The sequence below is a fragment of the Mastomys coucha genome, unplaced genomic scaffold, assembly GCF_008632895.1.
Source record: "Mastomys coucha isolate ucsf_1 unplaced genomic scaffold, UCSF_Mcou_1 pScaffold16, whole genome shotgun sequence".
NCBI classification, from domain to species: Eukaryota; Metazoa; Chordata; class Mammalia; order Rodentia; family Muridae; genus Mastomys; species Mastomys coucha.
The window spans coordinates 34,627,447-34,655,257 of NW_022196898.1; the positions used below are offsets into that span (position 1 = coordinate 34,627,447).

General features: G+C 40.0%; 1 protein-coding gene across 3 annotated transcripts in view; it reads right to left on the reverse strand.

Moving 5' to 3' along the window:
• The window catches only part of Fam160a1 (family with sequence similarity 160 member A1), a 256,635-nt gene that overhangs the window by 58,866 nt on the left and 169,958 nt on the right, over positions 1-27,811 (reverse strand). For all 3 annotated transcript variants that reach the window (XM_031374231.1, XM_031374229.1, XM_031374230.1), the window contains 4 exons: positions 24,972-25,195; positions 12,372-12,998; positions 3,613-3,771; positions 1,633-1,719 (listed from right to left, as the gene is read on the reverse strand). In XM_031374231.1, coding sequence (XP_031230091.1) covers positions 1,633-1,719; positions 3,613-3,771; positions 12,372-12,998; positions 24,972-25,076 — 978 coding nt within the window. In that variant the 5' untranslated portion in view covers positions 25,077-25,195. The remainder of the gene's footprint in view (positions 1-1,632; positions 1,720-3,612; positions 3,772-12,371; positions 12,999-24,971; positions 25,196-27,811) is intronic.

Below are 27,811 nucleotides of genomic sequence, written 5' to 3' on the forward strand. Positions count from 1 at the left end.
TTGAACGTGCGTGGCTCATGCCTCAGTTCCTCAGTCGCTCCTAAGTTCTGTGAGGAAGTGAGTTAGAGTGCTCTTCACAATGGCTCTGTGAATCCAGCTCATGCTCAGTTACAGAACTCACTGTGCTAAGCCACAGTGAGATCACAACAGGATGCTCTGCTGGTCCAGCACACAGCAGGATGTCTACAGATAACAGGATGGGCTACACTATTACAAAGTTCTAAGAAGAGGTTCCACCATGAAGAAATGATAAGTGTTTGGGAAGATAAATATGTTTAACTTGACTTTAACATTACATTAATCTATATGTGTATCAAAACTATACCTGATATCCCATTAATATGCAAAAAGAATTTCCATCAATATCTATAACATTAAAGTATGTTAATTAATTATACTAACAAAATACTGTGGAGAATACAATAGTGATAAATAGCATTACTTAGTGTCGGCAGGTGAGTGAGGGATAATTAGGGAACAAACAAGGAAGAAAGACTACAAACGGGAGTCTGTAATCACAGCTAAGACCTTCAGTCGTTCCACTGGATTCCACTGAAAAGGAAAGTTCTTCCCCATACAGATGCAGAGACCTCCAAAGCCAGGCACACCTGAACAGCAGAATACTGGCCAACAGAAGGACAGTGTAGAAACAGATGCTGTGAATTCTCCAATGGTATGCCCCGCATTTCCCAAGACAGCTCTACTTCCACAGACTTGATCTCTGTGTCTATAAAACACTAAAGTAACTTGAGGAAACTCCTTATCAGACCAAGTACAGTTTGTTTCACACAATGTGTCCACTGAGCAAAAAGGGGCACTAAATAGCAAGAGAGCAACAGTTCCACTGAGCCTGGCTGCTCTGAGCAGACATGCCACAGCACAGACTGCAATCCTTCAGCACTGCTAGAATCGGGTTTTTTAACTTTATAAAATAAGAACACATAAAATGTAATTTAAACATACAGAAAGAAGAGCATTTTGTCCAAGCCACATTCTGAATTAATTCTTGCTTCTCTTCCAACCAGGGAAAAAGGCTCCTTAAAATTAGAGTTCTAGGTCTGTGGGTGTCTCATAATAACTCATAATGGAAAAGATATCAGTTGGTTTATTAAATATAAAATGAGAGCCATAGGCATTCAGAGTATTGCTAATGAGACAGCCAGCCTTAAGTGGGACCTTAACATGGCTTCACTTAATTCTTGCTGTTGCAGAATTGTTGTAATAGAAAACATGTTCTATTAAGGAGGAGGTAGAGCTGTGGCCCCGGTTTTACCTCTGCCCTCCTGATGCCCACAGCAGCCAATGCATTCTCCATGAAAGACATGCCACACAGGACCGCTTAACAGAATGTTCACAGCAGCCCCACCCAGGAACTGAAGTTGATCCCAGAGTAAAAGACCATGGGTTACCTCTCCTGTAGACTAACTTGACATTCGACTACACCAAATGGACCCCATCTAATGGATTACACCATGGATACTTTTAAGACCCATGTTTGAGACTACTAAGAACTTTGGGTGGAGTGAGGAGAAAAATAAGGCTATGCCCACTGCTGACTCACTTACACAGTGCTCACTTCCCTCTGTTTCCCTCATACTATGGACAGACAGACGACCTTAGCCAGTCACTGACCTTATGGAGGGCAGGAGCCAATACTGGTACCAAAAATCCATTGTAAATGTAGCTGACAAGCTGAGTGCGGATCAAGGGGTGAGCCACCTGAGATAGAAGCAGATGACAGGGTTCACTCTCTGTGGCGCCTCAAAACTAAACAGTTCAGTCTTCATCTTACATTCAAAAAGAAACCCTAAGTTTGGGCTAAGCTTCACTTGTAAAGTAACTCTTCAGACCACACAATGATGTGATTTTTTTAAAAAATATCTATTACAGTATAAACATCTAAAATTACATTTCCAACTTTAGAAAAGATGTTAATTTTAAAGTTGACTTGAAAAAGGCAGACAATGAATAGACTGGGTATGCATAAATATTTATAAGTTAAAAGTGAATAAATTATAAAGTATAATTTTCACCCCTTAACTCCTTCTAGACTCTGTATCTACCTGTGACTACCTTTTTAAAAGAGTGAACCTATAGAAAAGAATAATTAAATACACTTATTTTGTCACCAGAGAACTTTGAAGATGCATTTTCAGATATTTCTGATATTTAGAGAGAAAAGGTTCAGTAAAATATCCCCATAAAAAGTGGGCAGTTGTTCAAAAGCAGGAAACATTGCTGGTGTTACTTCTCAAAATTGACTTTCAAAATATAAGTAATATGGACAAACCTTTACTCATATATTTTTATACTTTCAGGGGTTCCCTAACCTTAAAGCATTATTTAAATGCTTTTAAATAATGTTTGCCCTTAATTCCAAATAAATATATAAACTTCCTTGTTCTTCACCATGCCCAAAGCAGCAGCTTTCCTGAGAAAGAGAACAAGATTCAGTCAGATGTGAGGTAAGAAGCAGCTTTCCTGAGGAAGAGAACGAGATTCAGTCAGACGTGAGGTAAGAAGCAGCTTTCCTGAGAAAGAGAACGAGATTCAGTCAGACGTGAGGTAAGAAGCAACTTCTCGGAGTAAGGCTAGCTGCTTAAATTACTGAGTCTCTCTCTGTACGTCTGAAGAGGAGCTAACAGTAGTTCCATCATTTTTATTTCCATACATTTCTGCGGAAAGTGCTGATAGACTATAATATTAAAGGGAAAATAATTTAAAATGTAATCCATTTATCTTAAATACAAATAAAACTTCCTTTGACTTAGCAATAAAAATGAGATGGGAACTGAAGTAATTTCCTTTCACTCTCCTCCAGAAGCCGCTCCTTTATTTGGTAGATAAACAGATTATAAGTAACATTCTTCACCCTAAAAATTCACCATAAAACAAACCTGATTTCTTAATAAATCCAATATAAAGGTAGTATTGATGCTACATAGAAGAAATTTTTGATGAAAACGTAGTACACCCTTAAACATATATAAAATTGGATTTTTATTGAAAACAGTAACAAGAAATTTGAAGGTGAAAAAATCTAATCAAAAAGCCAGATACACAAGAGTTCAGTGGCTGTTTTTCCCCCTAAAGCGAGTCAATTTCAAAGCAAATTTAATTTGTGTAGCTAAGAAGATTGTTAACTTCTTCCAAATTCAATTGGGATAACAATATTCTTTATGTAGTGTGCACCATTAAGCAAAATAAAGTGTTTTCCTTTGTAAGCTCCCAGGAAGACCTTGAAGTAAAAGTGTTATAATTTGGAGTACTTAAGCAGCCTAAAAATATCTATTTAATGAGCCAGCCACTGAACTTATTTTTGATGGGTAAGTGGATAATCAAAACAGAATAACACTTTTTATAGAGAAAATAAAATCTTTTCATTTGTTCCCAATTGGAACTTTTCACAAGCCTACCAAACATTTTCACTCATCTCAGGATACTCAATGGGACTCAAGCGAAGCACCATTATTCTATAAGTACTTCTCAAAATTAGCAAAGGGTTAATTCTGAAGAAGTCGGAATAGTGGAGGGTGCTTATACACACTAGTCCCCCGCAAGACTGGAGCTCTGGCTGGACACTAGCCAACCATGGCTTCTGGGCTACAGTACCTGGATAACTGCGTTACAGAACTCCAGCGAGTTCATGAACTGCACGAGGGCAGGCAGCAGGAGCCAGTCGTCCTTCAGAAGGCAGTGCCAGTCCTCACCCTTCTCTTCCAGCTTCGTGGGCAGGGAAGAGTACAGACCACTGAGTCCCGTTGCAAGTACCTGATTCAGAAACAAAAAAGGCAAAATTGTCTTGTCTGAAGGCCACAGTCACAAGGATGCCTATGGTTCAGTCCAAAGACCGAACTCTAAGCAGCAAGGGATTAATAATATGAGAGAAGGTAGCAACTAGCGAGGAGAGGTTAAACACGTGGATGGACTAGGAAGGCTACCCCAGCAGACAGCAATGTAAACCCAGAGCTACTTAGCTATTAGTGAAGAGGTTGGTGAGGGTGACTCATCTTTTATGCTAGGCACCATGATGAGCTGGGAGTCCAGCAAGTGAAAAGGCGAAACACAAAGATGAATGAAATGTGACTCTTATACCCAAGAAGTTCAGGGAAGGGACAGACTCTTTAGAACCACAGTACAGGACAACTTGGTGAGCGCCAATAGAGAAGAATGCCAGTGCAAATTCTTGTCCATGGGAGGCAGCCTGGGATGAAGGAGGTCCCTACTTACAAGCAAGGATGCTGATTAGTTTTATGAAAAAGATTGCCTGCATATTAAGAGTTCTGAATGACACTAGCAGTTTACATTTTAGAGAGCACTTTCATGTATATTATTTCTTTCAACCATCACAAACAATATAAAGAAGAAAGAAGCAGGGTGTGGATGAAGGTCACTGAGCTATGTAACAAAGGTTTGGACAGAGGTTGATGTGCCATGCCAGCAGAGTCTCTTATGAGCATAGATGAGGATGATCTCACCAAGACAGCCGGTTTAAAGCCAGAACCTCATATTTACTTTTCAACTTTGTACCCAGCTCTACACTGACAATATTTGGGCCAGACAAGTGAGGTGAAGAACTTCAAACGTTCAGGGAGGTGAGTGGGAAGAGACTGGGAGGAAAGAAGGGAAAAAAAACTGAGGTCGAGATGTAAAATAAGTAAATATATATACATATATATGTATAAATCATATATAATATATAATTATATGTTTATATGTTAATACATGTTATTTATGTTTATATTTTATATATCTCTATATTCATATATTCATATTATATATCTATATATAATATAATGTGTTGTATTATATAATTAATATAATACATTAGATATTATATATAACATACTATATAGCATAATATAATACTTAATATAAAATATTATATATCTTTAAAAGATAGTGTGAAAAAGGATCACACTTCATGCTGAGTGCTTACAGAACAGAAGATTACAAAAACAGTAAATTTCACAGGGCACGGGGCTTCCCACTTGGGAAGGGATGCCGGTTACGCAGCGTCTCAGACATCCTGACTTAGTACATGTACAGAATAGCATGGACTATACACAAGAAGCCATCTATAAGTCCGGAAAGATGGCATAGAGGTAAGGGTGCCTGATACCTGACCACCTGAGCTGTATTCCTGGGACCTACATGGTGAAGGGAGGAAACTCTCTTCAGCAAATTGTTCTCTGACTTCCACACCACACTGTGGCATTTGCATGCCCACACACATACACTTACAGGCATACACAAAACAAATATAAAAATATGTAATTAAAGACTGAAAGAAAAGGAAGTCAGCTCCAGAAGACATCATTCTAGCACAGACCCTGAATTTACTCAAATGGATGAAAACATTCAAGAAGATATTTTGAGTCAAGCCCAGAAAAGAAATAGTGATACATTTCATTGATCTCCCAGTCCATCAAAAGACAAATAAAGAATTACAATAGTGTCATAACATCTAAAATGCGTGATAAGAACTTTAGGATGCTGTTGATAAAAACGGTGCTTCACTCAAACCTGGGGGTAGGGAGTGAAATATGGGAACTGGTTTCAGAAGTGCTGTTTAGGCTGCTGTGGAGGAAACAGGGGCTAGCCAGAAGATGATGGTGGAAGGAAAACTACTGCAAGCCGAGGAAAGCCTGGACACGAGCTGAAAGGAGAAAGAAGGCATAGTATCCCCCAGGACTGAGAAAGAAGCCCAGCACTGTCAGAGCAGAAAGGGCCGACCACGTGAAGAAAGAGGTAAATATGAGCCACGTCCTTTAGGGTTCTGTGGCCCTATACAAAACGCTTCTGAGACACCTGGATGGAGAGCCCTGAGGACAGCTGTGTGGGTCTGATGCCTGGGAGAGGGCTCTAGGCAAGAGGTGGCCATCTAGAGTCATCCCTGTGGAGGTAGCACTGTAGCCTACAAATCAAAGACGATAGAGAAAGAAAGGCTGTGAAAAGTAAGACAAGGAGCAATAACCCACAGAGCCTGATGTGAGGAACACAAACATATAGACATTGGAGCCAGAAATGTTAAAGTCCAGGGGAATAAAGCTCCATAGACTACTGTTACTTCTCCTTTCTCCTCGTCCTCCCTCCCTTGGTGAGACAGTCACCTCTCTGGCATATACCAGTTTACTTATCTGTCTTCTCCATCTCTCCTGATTGGACTTGGTCACATCAAGATATACTGGAGATACGGGTAACTGATCAGAGTCAGGTGTGTTGAGTCTCAAATGTGATCTTCCAAGACTAACGCAATGAATTCAATGACAAGACATGATAGGACTTAGCACAAAGAAATGAGAGGAAGCCATCAGAGAAACTGATAAGAACTGAGGTGGTATAGGAGCCTACACTGTACAGTAAAGGACAGTGAAATAGATGGACCATAGCAACACTAGAGACATAGATAGACAGACAGACAGGCAGGCAGGCAGACAGACAGATGATGGATGGATGGATGGATGGGCAGGCAGACAAACAGACACATCATTGTTCAATTTCCTAGAAATCTTCATTCAACCATATATTAATTCACTCATCTTAAAAAAAAGCCTGACTACTTAATTTCAGGTCAGGTGCTAAGTATAGGAAATAAAACTATAAGCAAGAGTGATCCTTTATCTCTTTAAAAATCAGGGCATCTGTGGTCCCCAAGGAAAATATCTTCTATTTAAAGTATTTAATTTGTTGTCAACATACCTATACAAATCACTTTAATACTAGTTTTGAATGTGACCCAAATGAGTTGTCTATTATAAATCAGAAGCCTCTGGCAAAAGCATATGGAACCCAAAAGTCTCCTAGAAGAGAAGTCTAATCTTGATGCTACATTTTAAAAATCAATTACATTTGCTAACTCATGCTAAATTAACCACAGAACAAAGACTTTAATTCTGTGTTCTCTTGGTTTCTTAACCACTTTGAGGCTCTGAAGATGTATTCATAAAGACAAGCTTAATTTGTCTGACTAAAAAGCTGAGAATAACTATTCAGTATATCAATATAATTACAGCAACATTAATTTTCAAATTACATACATCAGTGACAGTAATTAAAAATAATACATACCTAATATTCACTTTTTAAGTGAGTATTCTAAAAGGGCATCACTAGGATGTGAACAGGAAGAAACCTGCCCAGGCTGAAGACACACCCCATGCAGAACTGACAGCTGGGAGAGTGTGTGTTCCCACCACCTTCCTGCCACCAGAAGACAGGGCTAGTCAATAGCCACGATTTTCCTCAGAGTGGTAAAAAGAACATGAGAAAAATATTCTGCAAAATATAAAGCATTACATACTCTTAAGGGACAGGAGAGAGAGAGAGAGAGAGAGAGAGAGAGAGAGAGAGAGGAAGGGAGAGAGAGAGAAAGAAAGGGAGACAGAGAGAGAGAGAGAGGGAGAAAGAGAAAGGGAAAGAGAGAGAAAGAAAGAGAGAGAGAGAGAGAGAGAATGTGTGTGTTCACAGCTACTAACAACTGTATTCCCTTCCAAGGCTCTGAGTTCAGATTCACTTACACACATGCCACACAGTTTTAGAACATGGCTATGGGCCATACACAGCAAGATTGGGAAGAGGGTACAAGTCAGTCCAGGAGAGATGGAGAGGCCAGCCTCCAAGAAGATAACGGTCACGAGGAAGCCACCCTTACCCTCAAGAATACAGAGTACCAAGGGAGCAGGACCGGGGACAAAGAGGCACACAGAGGTGTGTAGGTGGCTTTTGTTTGTTTGTTTCTTTTGTTTCTTTTGTTCTTTTGTTTTGTTTTCAGGTTCAAGAACTAACATCAAAAGTGATTTACTTTTAAATTTCACTGTGTAACTTGAAAACTAAATTATAAAGGGCACCTATATCTGCATTCAACAGGTAATTAAAAATAAAATGTACTCTTTTAGCCTCTTATTGATTCAGACCACAAAATTATAAAACATTATGTTTATTCTCAATACATTAAATATTAACCAAGTACTTTTCACTTATCTTCTCCCAAAAGTATCCTTAAATGAAATTATCATGGGCAGGGGAGCTGACTCAGCAGGTAACGTTCTTGCAGCACAAGCAAGGGGACCAGAATCCTAATCCCCAGTACCACATAAAACCCAAGGAGGTGCGGCTATAATTCCAGTGCTCAGGAAGTGGAGACAGGGAATCCCCAGAGCAAGCTAGATAGCCAGACCAGCCAAAGTGGCACTACCTAGCTTCAACTGAAAGACGCTGTCTCAGTGGATAACATAGGTGGATCAAGGAAGAAATCTGACATCAGCCTCAGGTACAGGTGCACACACACACACACACACACACACACACACACACACGAATAGATGAACATATATAGGCACCCAAATATATGTGTATATATGTATATATGTGTGTGTGTATGTATGTATGTATATATAAGTACCTCCAGACATGGAAATACATAAACACACAAACATGCACATATATAGGCACTCAAATATGTATGTGCATGCATATGTATGTATGTATGTATGTATGTATGTACTTCTACAAATGGAAGCACATACATACACATGCATTCACAAAAAGAAATGAAAAAAGGAAGGCAGGATGGATCACCATATAGGGTCATATGGACAACAGCAGTGAAAACCGTTAACTTCTTGACAGTCTGCTGTGGTAAAGTTACAATAAGCAGCTTTAGTGTCAGACAAATGTGGTTTTCAGCTGGATTCTGCCATTAACTGGCACTTACTAAACTCTATAAACTTAAATGAGCCAAGCTATTGTAAGGGTTAAAGAAAAGAACACAGGCAGGATTAGAGCAATGTTTGCCACATGGTAATGGAAGACAGACAAGCCAGGTACACAGCACCCAGCAAGTCAAGGTCAGTCCTTAAACATCCCAAGGTTCTTGGTTAATTTTAGCAGAAACAAAGAGTCTTAGCAGATGGCTTTGGTTGGAAGCTAGCAGCAAAACACCTGGTAGAGAGCATTTGATACAACTTGCCAAAATAAAAAGCCTCATACATTTTGGATATGGGATAAATAACTTCTTACCTGTGGCTCTGTACCTAAAGGTCACCTGGTCTGATTTATGCAAACTAGACTTTGCCAACACGTGACAAATGGTCTAAGTGTAACCATCAACACTTGGTTTAAAGAAAGCAAAACAAGAGACAGGATCATTTAGTGCCCACCATTTGTTGGTACCAGATTGCTAGGGTAACCGGATTCTCCTTCTCTCTTGAGAACCAAGAGATGACAGAAGAGTCAGCTCTTTCTATCAACTTTGAAGACACAGGTTTCCAAACGAGGTCCAGTTTGCTAAGAGAGTCATTACTCTTCCAAGAGGCTGATGCTAACACACTTTGACAATCATACTAATTAGAGAAAGCTTTTTGTCAACTGTGGCCCTTAGCTGGTTGGTTAATAACATATGCTTTTATCTGCAACATAAAGGGGCCTTTTTTATTTTAATTATGTTGTCAGATGCAATTATGGAAAACTGAGTATAAATGAAATTATGGGCTCTATCCTGAGGGGTAATCTAACACCACAAACTTGTCTTCTATCCTAGAAAATGAGGTCAGCTGGCAATGTTGTTTTTCCTCTAATTTAAATGAACTATACAATGTTTTAAAACACATTTTTATAAAAGCAACAATTACTGAAATCAGCTTAAATACAGTTAATGGAAATTTAAACACAACACCACACACCATTCTTCTCCCAATGAACTTGAATTTTTAAGTTATGAACTATTACAGATAGTCAGAAAATAATAGAATTAAAAATCATCAGCAATACTTATCATTTTGCTATAGTTTCTTCAGAAGTGCTCTGTATGTTTTTAAAACCAGCTGGGGTATATGGCTGAGTGGTGGAGCGCTGTGTGAGGATCTGGGATCAGTCAGAGCGCTGTGTGAGGATCTGGGATCAGTCAGAGCGCTGTGTGAGGATCTGGGATCAGTCAATCCACAATGCCAACGCACACAAATTCTACTCCACTCCCAATACTATGCTCTTCCTGTCACCGTCCTCAAGACAGACTGCAGTTTTGAGGCTAATACACGTTATTCTTATTCTTGTGTTTCTTTAACTATATTTTTGTTTTACTTTATCTATATGTGTGGGGACCCACCCCCACCAAAAAAATGGTAGGCACCATTCTAAACTTTATGTAAAGTTTATGTAGATGCTAACATGGTAGGTAGAAATTTGCTATTTATATCATTATGCAACATGGTTTAGACTTGTTAGGCTTCATACACATAGATATAGATACATGCTAATGCCCACAGTCTAATTATGTTTTGTTTCATATATTTCATCTTTTATTTTCATTAAATCGCTATTCAACTAAATGAACATCCTTGTGCCGACATTTGAAGGAAAGCTTCATGGCTACACAGAAGGCAAATATTCGATGTTAGTAGCCACTGCTATATCGCCTTCCTCAGTTAGCATATTTCTTTATATCCTCAGAAGGTCTTGTCTTTTCCATATCTTGAAACACTTGGGCACATTATAGTCACACAACATACACAGTTTAAATTAGAATTTACTCTTCTGTATATTCTGGGGCCTTGGACAGACATGCAAGGCATGTATCCCTACCAACAGGACCCCAGAGAGGATTCTCACGACCCTAAGAACCAAAGGCCCCATGCTTTTGCCTGCCGGCTTTAAGAGAGGCTTTTTCTTTTTTCTTTTTCCTGACACCATGTCCTCTGGTGGACCCAGACAGTCCACAGCCTTTTCAGACTGCCTTGTCTCAGCTTGGTAGTATGTGTTTAAGGTTCCTGTGGTCTTTTCATGATCTGAAAGCTCATTTCATTTAGTTGAGTAATATTTTCAATAACTAGGTGGATTGGTTTTTATTCACATACTAAAGAACACTTGGTTGCTTCTACAATTAAAAACTATGAAAACCCATGAACATCAGAAACACCCATGTTTAGGTTTTTGTGTGGACTGAAGTTTTAATTCCTTTGTGTAATACCAAGGAAAGCAAGTGATGGACTATATGATAAAAGCATGTTTCATAGGAAACTGTTGGACTAGAAAGATGGCTCAGTGGTTAAGAACACTGAATGTGCTTCCAGAGGACATGGATTCAATTCCCAGAACCCATAGAGTAATTCACAACTCTCTGTAACTTCAGTTCCAGAAGATCAAATGTCGTCTATTGACCTGCATAGGCACTACATACATGCACAGACATACATGTAGCCAAAATACCCATATACATAAAAATGAATAAATAAATTAATAACCTTTTTTTTTTAAAAAAAAAAAAAGGGAACTATCAAACTGTCTTCCAAAGTGGCTGCACCAATTTGTATCACCAGCTATAATTAATATGAATTCCTATTTCTACATTGGAATTCTGTACTTGGTATTGTTAGTACAGTCTGTGAACACTAACTGTGGGTGAACCCTTCATCACTAACCTCATAGCCCCATGCTAAGGAGACAGACACACAGACAGACAGACAGACAGACACATAGACAGACAGATATACACACAAATACACACACACACACACACACACACACACACACACACAAATACACATTTCTTAATGTCCTCTAGGGAGTGTTCTCCTGATCTAAAATCATCCAAATGGTATTAACTAACAACAACAACAACAACAAAATCTTATCTACTCATAGCAACCCATCTTGGCTTTTCCAACAAAACTCACCAGGAATCTACAAACTATCTCACATACTTACAGCTACAGTATAAAGACTAATAAAAAGAATAGATAATAGAAGTGTTCACCAAGCCTAGAAAGTATTGATAGCTACTGGCCAACCGTAGAACACCGAAATCACTCAGAGACTATGACGCCCTTAAAACTCCATAGTGCTCGTTTCTTTTCCTGGTGTGACTGGGTACCTCTAATATACACCACGTTTCCATACCATGGACTAAGAAACTATACCAAGTAGAGAACTTTTTTTCACTGCAAATATGAAGTTATTTTAAAAATAAAATCGATGCTTTAGACCTACAACTAATAGTCATTATCTTGCTGAGAAACAAATTAATTTGGGAAACTAGCTGTGAGAGGTCTTACCTCATACCTTGAGTCAGTGGAGCAGAGTCGATCTGGAAGGCTATGAATTTTAAAAGTGCAAGTATAATCAACCCCTCTGCATAACACAGCAAATATGAATTGAGAAACAGTAGACAGTCTTAGAGTGGCATTTGGGGCTGTCACTGCTTAGCCAAATTTTAGCACTGAAACTTGGGTAGCTCTGCTGCCTCCAAGCACGTTTCTCTGAACACCTTGCCACAGAAGGTACAACTTGGAACAAATGGAACAAAAGCACGCGCTCTTGACACATGAAAGGAGGGGGTGGGATGGGGGAAAAGCACATCAAGGAGAGGTACTTACGGGACAGAAGTAGGTATTTTCCACAATGTGATTGGCCACCATGCTGTTCTCAGCAGAGAGAGACATGATAAATAGCAAAGCATCCCGTGCTTGCTGGCCTACTGCGCCCTCTCGATGAATGAAGGGTATCAGAAGAGAGAAGATGAGGAAGTTGGCAGCCCCTTGGTCTTCACTGGTGTGGAAGAAGAGCTCCAGGATGGATGGATCCTTGGCAAGGATGGAGCAGAGCTGGTTGAGCAGGACAACTAGCTTTCCCTCCACAGCTGGGGTGGCTGTCCCTGAACAGGAGCTCAGCAACATCATCAGGGGCTTCAGGATGGGCTTGTGGTGCAGCAGAGGCTGGTAGGACTGAGTGACCAACATCTCATACATCTTGAGCTGCTCAAGTTTGGTTTCATCAGTGAATTCTCGTCTCAAGCTCCAAAGGAAGAGCTTTTCCATGATGTTCTCACAGACCACAAATTCCAGGATTGGCCCCATTGCAGCATCCTTGGCTTGTTCTTCAATTAGCAAAAAGAGCATGTGTTCTACATAGTTCTGCACAGCGCTGGCCTCATCTGGGGGGATGGACCCATATTTTGCCTGGGTGTTCTTCAAGGGGTCATGCTTCTCTAAGATTTTCACAACCTGCAATATACCAAACACCTGTCACCTATTGCTATTCATCATAATAACCTCCAAAACACTTCACCACTGGCTTTACCAAATTGGCAAAAAAACATAGGGGCCACTAGATACAATATATTTATCAAATATGTCAATAATGTAAAGGATAAGAAAAGCAAAATAAAATGTAAAAGTAATAATTACTTTTATATTCAAAGAGATAACAAGTTACTTTCCCCTTAAACTATATCTAATACAACATGGCCTTTTAAGTTTCAAATGCAAAAAACAAGTACAAGGAAACCTGGTTTTCTCCCATAATGCAGTTGTTCTGAAGACGTCAGCAGAGCAACGTAATTTCTTACATGCTGTTCACAAACACTATGCCTCACTCCTCCACCTGGAGGGATGCCCTTCACCCACACACAACCCAGGAATAGGAGCAATAAATGGGAAGTGAGAAACTGTAGGCCTAGCACACATAGAATTGACTAAGAGAAGGCATAGACACAAACACCAATGTCTGAAGAGTTTGAAATCTTGCTCTTCAAGCTAAATAAACAAATATCTCTCCAAGATAATCAATTACAAAATAAACTCCTGAAGTTTGGAGTGGTATAAAGGTTTTGGACACGGTGATAAAAGTAGCGAATAAAACAGCATCAGATGCCACCTAACACATGGCTAAGGCAAATACATCTGTTCAACATCTGTAAAGGTCAGGCCATATCCTAGGTCCAGTTCTCTTTCTTCCCTCTGCTGGGATCCAAAGCTTCCAACTTCACTGTGCCCACTGATATGTGTACATGGGTACCTGAAGGTTTACATTATTTTATATCTTAGTTTTCATTACCTTAGTGACATGCGATATCCATGATGACCCCATTCAATTTACTCCCTTTAAAATACTCCATGTGGCACTTTACAAACCACCTGGCATTTTATCAATGACTCTATCTTTGTTTCTCTTTGCCTTTCTGAATAACATATAATGCAATGTTTGCCTTTGGCGGTTCCCTCCTGGCCCAGTTCTCTGATGTGCTGTTACATGTTCTGTATTTAGGTAACAGGTTTTTGGAGTTGTTGGGGGAAGCTGGCAAATACACAATGCTATGTCAGCATGCATGAGCAATAAGGGAAATTATTTCTCAGGGAAAGGTCTCCATTTCTCTCCTGTCAGAAGCAAGGAAAAAGAATCTGTGTGGACCAGGTAAGTATATCCTGACATGGTGAACACATGTCCACACCACCAATGATCTCTACCAATTTCCATCATAAATTTGGCAATACTGTGTCACAAGGGGAAAAGTGACCCTAAAACTTCTGAGTTGACATTTTTCATGAGAAAGGGCATTTCTTCAGCAGTCGCCCAAATGATACATGGTCCACTGACTGGTGGCCACATGGCAGCCACTGGACATGTTCTTTGCCACAAACCACCAGAGAGCACTTCCCCAGGTGCTTCAGAATTCCCAGCAGGCCTACTGAGCTCACTTTGGCTCTGGGTTTTGAGAACATCTATAGGGAGAAACACAGTGACATGCTGGTCCTAAAGGGGCTTTTCTTCAACCCCACATCCTTCAGTCCCCAAAGTTCCTAACTTGAAGGTTCTGAAGAACAAATTGGCTTGTGCTTTGTTGCAAAGTCCAAGTGTTGAGTCTGCTTGTGAGAGCTGTATTTACAGCTAGGCCCCCAGGTAAAATGCAATTACACTTCTCACTCTGCTCACCGTGTAAACTGTCTAAAACTCAGACTGCTTTATATATGGGTAGGGCTATGCTGAGCCACCTTGGTCTTTCTTTAAAAAAAAATAAAAATCTGGCAATGTGCAGAAACAGTTGTGAATTTGTTCTTGCCCTTTGACTTGTTAATCTGATTTGAGGGAAAATGCCTAAAATGTTTGTGTTGCTGTTCTTTTCCAATAAGGAGAAATAAAAGTATCATTGGTCCAGATGGTAAAGAAGAAGAGAACTATAACCAAAATACATCACCATACAGTATAACTACTGTTATGCAAGCGAATCATATTATTGCATACAAATTATATATAAATATAAACAAAATGATTTGCTAAAGAGCAAACATAGGGGCTGGAGAGATGGTTCATCAGTTAGGAGCACTGGCTACTCTCGCAGAGGATCCAGATTCAGTTTCCTCAACCCACATAGCAATTCACAGCCTTCTAACTCCACTTCCAGCAGATCTAGCACCCTCTTCTGGCCTGTGCAGGTACCAGGCATACACATGATGCACATTCATACTTTCAGGCAAACGTACTCATGTGCACAACACCAAAAAGCATAAAACAAGTCACAAACATTTGAGAAAAACAAACAAGGTTGGGCATAGAAGTACATGTCTGTAATCCCAACACTTGGAAAGTGGATCACAAGTTCAAGGTCAGCATGGATTATATGCCTAACAAATCAAAAAGGGAGGGAAGGTAGAGAAGGAAACAAAGACAAACGAGATTTAAAGATCAATTAGTTCTTTCCTGTAATTTGCTGTGAGTTCACAATATAAGTCTAAAAGATCAAAGTAAAAGAGGTTATTTTGTATTATTGTATAAAAAGAGAAGAAAAATACTGAGATAAAGCAATTATTAAAAATCCAGTTCTCTAGAATGCCTATATAATATAAACTTATAAATAGAGATATATATTTATTCACACATATTTAAGCAAATATTTATTGTGTATCTAATATATGTATGTAATATATATATGTATGAATAGTATGTATGTACTATTCAGCAAAACAATTCATACAACCATAAATTACTTTCTTCAGACTAAATTAACCTATATATATGTATATATGTATGTGTATATATTTTATATACTATATATATATAATATATACATGCTATTGGTATATATTATATATACATATACATGATATTGATTCCAACTCAAGAACTCTACCACTGAGCTAGAATTCCCAGTCCGTGTTGGTCCATGTTTTAAATCCCCAGCACTTTGGAGGCAAGGTAGGCAGATCTCTGTGAGTTCAAGACTAGCACAGTTTACACAGTGAGTTCTAAACTAGGCAGAGCTACAGAGAGACCCTGTTTGTGAGAGAGAAGAAAAGAGGGGGGAAGGGAGAAAGGAAGGGAATAGCAAGCTTTATAACCGAACATAAACTGAGTAGCCGCATTTTTAAAATTTATTTTTTAAGTTATGTCTGTGTGTGTCTGTGTGTGGGTTGGGGGTTGGTGTATGAAATGCGCAAGCAGGTGCCTGTGAAGGGCAAAGTGTCAAATCCTCTTGAGCCACAGTTACAGGCACTTGTGAGCTGCTTGATGTGGGTACTAGGAACTGAATTCGGGTCCTCTGAGAGATCAGGTTGTTTTCTTAAACACTGAGCCACCTACAGATCTTGATTAGCAGTTTTTAAAATTAAGTAAGTTAGCCTTCTTTAGGATAGCTGCTTCTAAGCCTTGTGGGTAAGTGGGCAGAGAAACTTGAGAGCAGAATTTGTGAATAATCTGCAGAGATTAAAGATTTTTTTGACCTGGAAGGAAGCAGACACCTGCATTCTTTTCCTCACTCAAAACCCTAACCAGCAGTTTTACAGCCTGGGAGATGGGTGTGTGTGTGTGTGCGGGGGTGTGTGTGTGTGTGTGTGTGTGTGTGTGTGTGTGTATGTGTGTGTGCGTATGTTTGTGTGCGCACGTGTATGTGTGTGTGCGCGTGTATGTGTGTGCGTGTATGTGTGTGCATGTATGTGTGTGCGTGTATGTGTGTGTGTGTGTGCATGTGTATGTGTGTGTGCGTATGTTTGTGTGCGCACATGTATGTGTGTGTGCGCGTGTATGTGTGTGCGTGTATGTGTGTGTATATGTGTGTGTATGTGTGCGTGTGTGTGTCACAGAGCACCCACATTTAGCAAGTGCTGACTGCTTCTGTGCCCATGTTGTTACAAACCCTGAGCTTTGCCTCTAGGACCTTCCCAGGCTCCCTCTCCTTCCTGTCCCTGCCAGCAGACATGCCAGTGACCTGCTTTTCAAGTGGGCTCTGAGGCCACACCCTGGGACTGACTTCTCTCCTAGCAGGAGCCTTCAAGCTCCCTGGGTAGAACTCAGTCTTCCATGAACTGCCAAAGAGCTCCTGAGGGGTCAGGTGCTCCCAGTTGCTGCAGACTGACTCCTGAGGTGACCCGCACTTTTCTTGTCTTTCCCTTTGTTTTTGGTCTTCACATCACTGGCATCAAACTCTCTCATTCTTGTTCCTGCTTCCTCTGCCTGCTGCCAGTTTTACCCACTATGCTGACTCTAAACTAGATGGGTGGGAGGTGAAATTCAACACTGAGACTGCATATGGTGCCTCCTGCAGCCTGGCCCTTGCTTGGACTAGCTTCTCTGGCATACTCAAGCAAGCCTCCTCTGAGATGTATATCATCAGCTGCAGGGATTCAGAGGCAGGAGGATGGTCTACAGAGTGAGTTCCAGGACAGCCAGAGCTACACAGAGAAACCCTGTCTCAAAACAAAACAAAAAAAGCCAAACAAACAAAACAACCAAGTTTACTTTATTAAACTGAAAATAATATTTAATAAAGTAATCAGTATATGATAAAAGCCCATACTCATGAAGTAAACCAGTTCAGTTAAAAACAATAGATGTACTCATAATAACTAAGCATCTTTTTCATCTCTAGAGGGGGTGTGTATGAGAGGGACAGGGAATATGAGCCTGGATCATATTTAATTCCATGTATAAATTAACATAATTTAAAAGTAAACACAAAATGAACAGTGTGAACAATAGTTTTCAAATTCCCATCAGATCAAAACAGTTAAATTTAACCTAATTTCAAAGCCATTTGACCTTTAGATATGAGTGCTGTTAAGGATACAGTTTTTAAATAGCCTACTTCATAAGGAGCATCAGATATTCCTACCCTTGGTCCCTAAAATGGCCCCATCAGTCAGCGATAATGGACTTGAATATTAAATACTGATGAATCATAAATAAGAAACAAAGGAAAGGTCCACATTAATCACATAATTTGACCTCAAGCTACCAAATGATTATTCTTTGTGATATACACAGGTGCATCCCTGCCAGGACCTGCTTCAGTTAACCTCACTGTTGGCCTATGCCTTGCATGCACAGGCTATTATACCACCTTGACTGGTGCATACTTCCTTCAAGAGAGTCACGTGGAAAAACTCACAGTTCCAAACCCTTTGGAATGCTAATTTAAAGTGGCATTTGTGGAAAAATTCAAGTTACTAAGCAACATTTTCCATTGCACAGAAGGGGAGGATTTAACTGTCATGGGCCAAATTACACTTTATGTACCAAACAACTACAACAGAAGCTAAGCTTCCACTTGTCCTTGCTCATTACTTAATGGCTGAGTCTTTCCATTTGGGACATCCCTTGAGTACCTGTCTCTACAGGGTCTTACCAGAGCAGCAAGCCAGCTTCCTGCCTGCCTGCCTGCCTTCTTTTTTTCCTCTCTCCTTCCTTCCCTGCTTCCTTCCCTCTTTCCTTCTTTCCTCCCTTCCTTCCATCTACTCTTTCTTTTTTCCCTCCCTGCATTTCCCCCTCCCTCCCTCTCTCCTTCTTTCCTTCTTATCTGCCTGCCTGCCTTCTCTCATTTTCAGAACTGGAGATTGAACCCAGGCCCTTGCCTTACACTGGGCAATGCCCTACCACTAAAGCTACATCCTCAAGAGATTTTTTGCTTTGTTGTTGCTGCTGTCTGTTTGTTTGGGCTTTTAAGACAGAATCTAAGTCACCTGGGGTGTCCTTGAACTTCCTATGTAGCCCAAGTTGATCCTGAGTCTGCAGTCTTCTTGAGTAGCTAGAACTTAAGCATGTGCCGCCATGCTGCTTTCTTTCTTCCAACAGTAAAGCTATGAAACCCTTGTAAAATAGGTTTACTTACTCCACTTGCATGATATCAGCACCATCAGAAGCTGCACAGACTTGTCTGGATCGGGGATTTTACGATTGAATAAAGGTGGGGTGTGGCAGTGCACACCTTTAATCCCAAGGCTTGGGAGGTAGAGGCACAAGGACCAAGAGCTCCAAGCAATGTGAGCTTCATGAGACTGTTCAAAAACCACAAAAGGCCGGAGACACGGGCCTTCCAGGAAAGCTATTACTGTTGTGTTGCTAAGTGACATAAATGTTTGCCAATATTTTCTAGTTATTTGTTTACACCACTGTCAATTTTACTCAAAAGAGTTTCTTTTTGCAGGAGTCAATAGGAGTATGTGTGGGGGGAACAAATCAGGGTAATGAGAGGTGAATATTATAAAAATACCTATTACTATATGAAAGCACCATAATGAACTCATTATTATGTATAATTAATACACATTTCTTACTTGGAGTTTCTTGTGCTATGATAAAACACCATGAATATAAGCAACTTGGGGAGGAAAAGGTTTATTCCATCTTACAAGTTGTAGTCCATCATCCAAAGTCAGGGAAAGAATGGAAGGCAGGAATTTGGAGGCATGAACTAAAGCTTAGGAACACTACTTACTAACTTGTTCCTCATGGTTTGCTAAGCCTGCTTTCTTTTACAACCCTGGACCTCCTGGCCAGGGGAGGCAGCACACAGTGGGCTGAGCCCTCCTACACTAATCACTAGTTAAGAGAGGGCACTACAAGAGTGGCCCACGGACGAGTCTTATGGTGGTATTTTCTCAATTGTGAGTTCCTCTTCCCAAGTTACTCTGTGTCAAGATCACAGTAACCTAGCCAGGACACTTGCTAATAAAACCTCTTTTTGAAAGTCAAAGAAGAGCTGTGAAAAGAACAAAGGAAGAAGGATCTAAGTAAAAATACTGAACAGAACATTAGCTTCAGGCCCTGCCCAACCAGACCGTGTACTATGTGAGTACACAACAGGAGAGCCGCTGGCACTGCAGCAGGTTTGGAGTGCTAGCGTCTCCCAGAAGCACCAACTAGTGGCCCTCTCTTAAGGAGCATGGCTTTTGTCCACTTTACTTTCAGCTGTCTAGTTCAAGGATATGTATAAATCAGTAAAGAAATAGGCATGCTTAAAAAGTTAGTGGACATTAATTTTCTAAGATATTTGAAAGATTAATCAGAATTTTCCAAACCTTCTAAACTTCCAATCTCCCCATGCCTTTCAGTGTTCTCACTCATTTAGTCTGTGATGAGGTGATATCAAAAGCAAAGCTAAACAGAGCAAGAAAATAAGATACAAATATGTACGTCAAATCCACGCATTATGTTCTATATTTCTTTAATGGACTCAGGGTACTCAGAGCTCTACGCTACACAGTAGACCTAAGGCTGACCCTCTAGTTTTCATTACCATGGGAACATGTAAGATACTGATATAAGCAATCTATCGTCTTCCAGATTTTTTCTCACTGCCATCTCCTCCAGGATGAAAAAGAAAACCCAGTGTATTCTTCCTCGAGTATCATTACTATAATACAGCCCTGACAGTTTCTTGCTTGCTTGCCTAATTTTTGGACAACCTCTTACTATTAGTCCAGGCTGGCCTTAAACTCAAGATCTTCCTGCTTCAGCCACTCAAGGACTAGCATTACAGAAATGTACCATCTTTCCAGCTTTCTCCAATTTTTTAAAACTCACTTCCTCTGTCTACAATAAATAGAGCAGAACAAGATCCATACAGGCACAAAGTATAAGTATGCCATAAGACAAACAAAACACTTTAAAAACAGATTTTTGGGGGTACAGAATTTTTGGTAAAAAGAAGATCTAGCTTACTTATTAGATGGATGGAAATATAATTTTTTGTTGTTTTCTTACTTATCTTTTGAGAAAGGGTCTTACTATGTAGACCAGACTAGCTTAGAACTCACTAAATAGCCTAGTCTCACTGTGAACTCTTGTTCTTCCTGTTTCTGCTGCCAAACTAGTAGAAATAAAAACATATACCACCTTGCCTAGCTCCTCCCATTGCCACCACCACTTCCTCTGTTCTTCTGCTTGCAAAAAGTAAGGAGACAATGAACACTACAAGGTCCATGAAGTCACCAAGTACAGGTATGCCATGAGAAATAACCATGATAGGTGGTTTAATTAATCTGCCCATTTACTTGAGCAGTTTATTAGCTGGTAGCTCAGTACTTCCTTCCATTTGAACCCTCTTCCATTTAGAAAATTCAAATATACAAGGGAGATAAAAGTAATAACCTGCCATAGTATACAATGTTCTTATAAATGACTAAGAATCAACACAAGTACATACTCTTCCTTATCGCTGAAGGTAAGTCCAAAGATCCCCCTGGAAGCATATTATATAGCGGTTTAAAATTACTACATGGTTACACTGGCTTCCTAAACTGCCTGGCTCTTCTAAAGAGTTTCTCATTCACTGCCTTGCTGTTCAAGGGTTTACTGAGCATCTACAATACACTGTACTGAACTATGGTAGCAGAAATACAAGTGAGTCACTAACAGCCGCTGATAGTGAGGAGCTTCACAGCGGTATTGGGAAGCAGACGTTATACAGACCCTTGCAATATAAAGTGACTGACGGAAGAGTAAAGGAAAGCCTGGGTGATGTCGGGGCGCAGAGGAAATACATGAAAGAGTGTAGGAAAGCGTCTGGAGGAAATGACGTTCCTGTAGAAAGCAGCACTTAACTGAATGGAGGGCCATGGCAGCATAAAGAGCAGCAAGCACCTCAGCACCGGGACATGAAGTGGCAGGACATGTGCCAAGGACGATGGCAGACATGAATGTCAAGCAGCTTCAATTCTGGAGTCCCAGGAGCTAGGATCTAAGGAACGGTCTGTGCCGTCCTGACCTGTGGATGGTTACACACCACTGGAAAGCCCAACTAAAGGGATCTGGAGTTTAGGTAAAAGATGACTACTCAAGAAAGGGAGAGGAAGCACGGGCCGGGCACAAGTGCCTAAGCCTCCAGTCTCCAGCGCCGTCATTAGGGAGGAGGCGGCTTCTCCTGGGTGTCTGTAGAGCACTGTCAGCCATGACATCATGCCCAGGGGCATTCTGGAAATTCAAATGCAGTACCAGGCAACTGGAGACCTCATCCCTGGAATAATGGACTGCCTTGGACATGAACTATGCCAGATACAGAACTAGATGCCCTGGACAGTATAGGCCAAGGCAGAAAGCAACCATTCTCATCTGCCCATCCCTGTTAGCTGTGTAACTCAAGCTCTGCAACAGAAGAGACTCATAAATAGTACAACAGAGCCTGTCAAATGCATGTCAGTTATGTTGAATTTATACTGAAGTATCCTAACACAGATGAATTCTAGATAGCGCAGGCTTTTGCTGCCTTCGTTTTTCCTAATTTATGGTAAACAAAAGCATTGCACTGCGCAGTTAATGGCACACTCTAGTAAATAAAATGTGGTTGTTTAGTCCTGACTGGGCCACGTTCTGGTTCTGAGAAGCCTTTCAGGTTTTCTTGGTTGCCTCGGGGGAGTTGGGGCTGGAGTCCCAGCAGGTACAGAGGTGCACAAGTCAGAGTTTAACTGGAGCTGGCCTTTATTCACCTCAGCAGGAGAAGCCACAGTAAAGAGCCAAGGTATTTTCTTTGGAGAAAGAGACAGAACTGAGAAGTCCAGAGATGAATTCACAACAGCCAGTCCTGACAGCCGGAGGGCTTCATTCCCAGCTCACACCTCTACCTTGTTTGAAATTTTTTGCCATCCCAACCTTCTTTTTCATCAACAAAAAAGTCAAAACATTATTCATTACCAATATTCCTCTTGAATGTGTCCTTCCTCTGACATCAAAACTTCTTCCACAACCAAGCTGCCTAAACCGAGGCTTCCTCCACCATCCCACCCACACCAGCCCCTTCTCCTGACAGTTCCTGTAGCTGTCCCCCTAGGATGCTCCAGAGATGTACTTGAACTCTTGGCCAACTCAATCTCTAAGGGGAAACAGCCACTCAGACACCCACCTGAATTAATTTCTTAGCTAGTATTTCCATTCATATGGTTAACGGAAAGGTTCCCAGAACCTCTGTAGACAGAGACTGATGGCATTTCCCAGGTTTACTTAGAAGGAAAAGCCAAGTCTAAAGAAATTAATAAAAGCCCCTTTCTTTTAGTTTATAAAGAAAACCTAGCCAGAGTTAAGGAAATGGCTAGACCATCAAAAGACAGGCTCACACTTTACAACGGGAAATGTTTAATGACTAACATCGTTCCCTCTAACAAGATAGTCTCACCTTCAGCTCTGTATGTTTCAACAGGAGGGTGCTAAGCACCTGCACTGTGCTTCAGATAACGCAGTGTCTAATAATGCTGAAACCATTCATACCGGATATGGAAATGACCAATAGGATTCTAGAACCAATGTTTATTCTCAACAGTGTGAATAAAGGCAGACACATTTCTGACACAGGACATACTAGCAGCATTCCAATGGCTTTGGAGAAAGAGACAGAACTGAGAAGGCAGATGTACCAGCACACTGTCAGGAGTTCAGTGGTATCTGTGTCTCTAAGCCTAGCACCCAAAGCCAAGTGGATCTTATCGTGGTAACCTGAGGAGGAAGGTTTAAAATCAAATGTATTCTATGCAAACTCAGTAGGCCCCAGAGCAAAAATCTCACATTTAAAAGGTAGGCATCACCAGTCAAATGGATGGTAAGTTGAAAATGCCAGCAGTGTAGTAACCCACTCTAAAAATAGACACAAACACTTAAGTAAATCAATAAATGAGCATATAGTAATACGCAGATACATTGCACAAGGGATAAGCACAAAATAATAAAAATGTTCAAACTGGGGCTGGAGAGATGGCTCAGTGGTTAAGAGCACTGACTGCTCTTCCAAAGGTCCTGAGTTCAAATCCCAGCAACCACATGGTGGTTCACAACGATCCATAATGAGATCTGATGCCCTCTTCTGGGGTGTCTGAAGACAGCTGTAGTATACTTACATATAACAATAAATAAATCTTTAAAAAAATGTTCAAACTGGTATATCTCAGGGTTCACTGGCCTACTTTTAAAATGCTTTAAAATGTGCAAAGCCAAAGGTAGTTATCTAATTATCAAGAATAACCCTGAATTACTTTCTTTCCTATAAGAGTGGTGTCCTCAGCACCCACAGTAAATCCATTAGAATGTGAACAATAATTCAGAGTAATGGAAAAGCACAAAAAATCATGGAAGCTTTACATTGGGCAGTGAAAAGCAACTACAAGATAGGAACAATCCAGAAACAGAATTGATTTTGCTCTTTTTTGATCTAAACTGTGTCCCCCTATAATTGCTGTGATTTACAGGCTCAGGGCTTTAACCCATGTGTTGTTTCCGGACACAGGAAGGAACCTGGTAGTCATTAAAAAACTGTCACATAAATAGCCACTTACCAGCTCACCTGGGGAGTATAACGTTGGACAAGTAGTTAAAAAAAAAATACCAATTTTGTTTATTTTACTACCTGCAAGCTTCCTGTGGAAAGGGCCAGGGTGGTAAATTTTCTAAGCATTCAACCCTTAATTATCCACACCAGCCGATCACAGAAAAGCTAGAGAAGTCAGAATGAGTCATCCATAGAAAGTAATGTGCTTAGAAAAGAGGATTCAGATACAACCAGGTACCTTTTCTTACATTGTATAGGGTTCACGGGCCTGATAATGGCTGAGTACTGAAGTCAGACCCACAGGCTTTGGACTCAACAGCCTGAAGTCTAGCTTGGTAATTTGTTGGCTGCAGATCCTCCAAATGGTCATTTAACCCATTTTCTACCAACTACCTTATTGGTTTCTGAAGAAGACTAAATGACATAGAAAATTTGAAGCCCCCAGCACAGTACTTACTAAATGCTTCATAAACAAGTCCTTTGTGAAAACTGTGATTTTAATCAGATATGCACTATTGGAAATCAGGAGGAAAAAGCTGCTTTTGACTGAAAGGGCCCTGCCCACCCAGTGTTTCTAGACAGCCAGCTAGTTGTCGCAGAGTAAGAAATCTTTGCTCAGTGTGACAGAGCCTGGGAGCTGTTGGCACCAGCATATGACAAGGAGCTCATATATTACCTGTGCCCAGTGGTTCTTAAACACAATCATGCATGTTTCTGGGTCAACTCCCTTCAGGCTGACAGCCTGCTGGAGTTTGCTTTCTGTTGAAACCGATGACATCATAAACCTTTGACGCTTCTAAGTCATATTTAATTTTCAAGAAAATGCCATAAGCAGTCATTAACTCCAAGTATTATGTAAAGAATGTAATTTCTTCAGTCTTCATGGTCATTTTCCAAAACCTGCAATGACAATAACCAAAAAAAAATGCATCTTATGGTCATATATTAAATAGGACACTAGCTATTAAATTTAAATAAAAGGATAGACAAAATCCAATGCAAACAGTAGCTATATAATAGTTAGACCATATAATTTATATTCATTCTAAAACTTATCCTAGTCTCTCAGCTTGTTACTAAAAATTGTAAACTAAGGTGCCACTAACCTATATGCATATATTAAACAATTATGGGGTTTCATCTCTTCAGTAAAAGCAATCACTATCCACAAGTTATTGAACCATATCATCCATTTAGTTTCTACAACTAAATAAGAACTGTGCTATTGGCTTTCATGGAAGTTTAAGAAAACTGCAAATCATCAGTGAAGGGAAAAATAGTTTCCTGACCCGTGGGTGAGCTCAAGAGGCTACAGCTCAGGGAATAGAGGGCTTGCTGGGCAAATGGGAAGACTCAAGTTCAGATCTCAAGCCGACAGAAGAGCTTGGTTGGTGCTGTGCCCATCTATCACAGCACTCAGAAAGCAAAGATGGGAATCCTCACTACAAGCTGGCCAGCTAGACTAGCCACAAGAATAGTGTCTGGTTTCAACTGAGAGACCAGAGTCTACCTCAGTTAATAAAGTGGAGAGTGATCAAGGGAAGACACATAACGGCAACTTCTCATTTCCACATGTACACATAGGCACACACACACACATGTGAACCAGAATACACACACATGCACACACACGCACACACACACACACACACACACACACACACCATCTAAACTCTTTGGCCCAATACAGTTGAGTTTTGCTGTTTTGTTTCTCAATAACTTTATAGTGAAATTGAAAATATTCAGCTACATGAGACCCTATATCCCCCCCCAAAAAAGGGGGGGAAGGAAAGAAGGAAGATTGATTCTCAATCATTTTGTGGCTATAAAGTAGGTAAAGTTTTCTAGTTTTTCTAAAATATAATAGGATTCCAGGTAACCTTGACAAACCAGTTAAGAATGACCCATCAAAAACAAGATAGTGAGGAAAAGGTGGAAAACTTATAAATAAAAGGACTAGGTAGAGTTCAAAATATTATTTCTTTCAGTGTACAGATTGTAGAGAATCCAGAAGAAAGTAATTACAATTATCAGAGCACTGGGAAAGAAAATCCTCAGACTTGGATCTGCATGATGGCTCAGCAGTAAAGGAACTTGCTGCCAAGCCAGACAACCTGAGTTCAATACTCAGATCTCCACATGGTTGAAGTAGAAAATCTGAAACACTGTAAATTATCTTCTGTCCTCTTTACACTTGCATGGCATAGTATATGTGTGAGTATATGTGAGTTTGTGTGCACGCAAACACAGACAGACAGACAGACAGACAGACAGACAGGTGTGAAAATAACTGCAGACGTGCAGGTTTGGAGAAGCTAGCTATTTTCAACATATAAACAGGATGTCACAAAGGGAACAGTGATCAATTGTTCTTTTCCACCAACCACAAAAATGTGAGAACAGATCTGGTACTAATTCAAGTTTTAGATTTATAGGAAAAATTCTTTGTGAGTGTAGAATTAAATACAGGAAAACATGAAACATTCAAAAACAAGAACTCTTATAGGTGGGAGGACACTTCAAAATGAAAGGATTTTTAAAACAGGGATTAGTTGTAAGAATGGAGAACTTGCAAGAATAATTATTTTGAGTATGCTTTTAAAGAAGAATGGAAGAGCAGTAGCGTACTGGACTATGTAGGAAGGAAGGCCCACCTAAGGTCTACAGTCACACACTCGAGGCAAACAGCCTGTGAACACTTCCTCAGTCATCTTTACTGTAAATATAACCGAGTTCCCAAACCTGTGTTTGCTAATAATGCAAATGGGTGCTTTCTTTTCTTTTTTTTTTAAACTTTTATTGCATTATGATGAGAAAAGTTACATGACTTCTATTTATCTGAATTTTTTAACATTTAAAAACATATTTTAATTAAATAGAATTGAATCACATTCTTGTACTCCTTTTGTATTACCTCTCCTCCCATAGACCCCCCCTTCAATACCTACAATACCTTTTTTGTCGTATTCCTTAAAATTTATAACAATAAAAGTAAGCATTGTAAAAGTTGTTTGATATAAAACAACAATCAATTTAACAGTCTTATGTAGATGCTCATCTACAGCAATAGTGAAAATATATTTTTCTCAATATAAATTTTAAATAACTCCAAACCTATTAGCTGTATACTTAAAAATAATACATCACTACTAGTATTTTCTTAAATGAACATGAATATATAAAGTCTTTTTGTTTGTTTTGTATTTAGTAGAGTTTAAAATCTTGGCTCTTACTGTGGTACAAGCCCAAAATAAGAACAATTTTTAGACACTGGGTTTCATTGTAATAAGGCTATATTTCAACGACCCTCACATCACCAAAAGATTTTATCTCCATCGTAGCTAAGCTGAGAGTTGATAGTTCTGCTGCACCAAGAAATGAATTGTAGGCTCGATTTTTGGATACAGACTTCCTGCTATGGTCAAAGCTATTTGACTTGAGTGATAGTCTTCATTCTCAGCCCACAGAGAACAGGTTACATTCATTTAAGAGATGGTGTAGGTATTAAGATGGTCT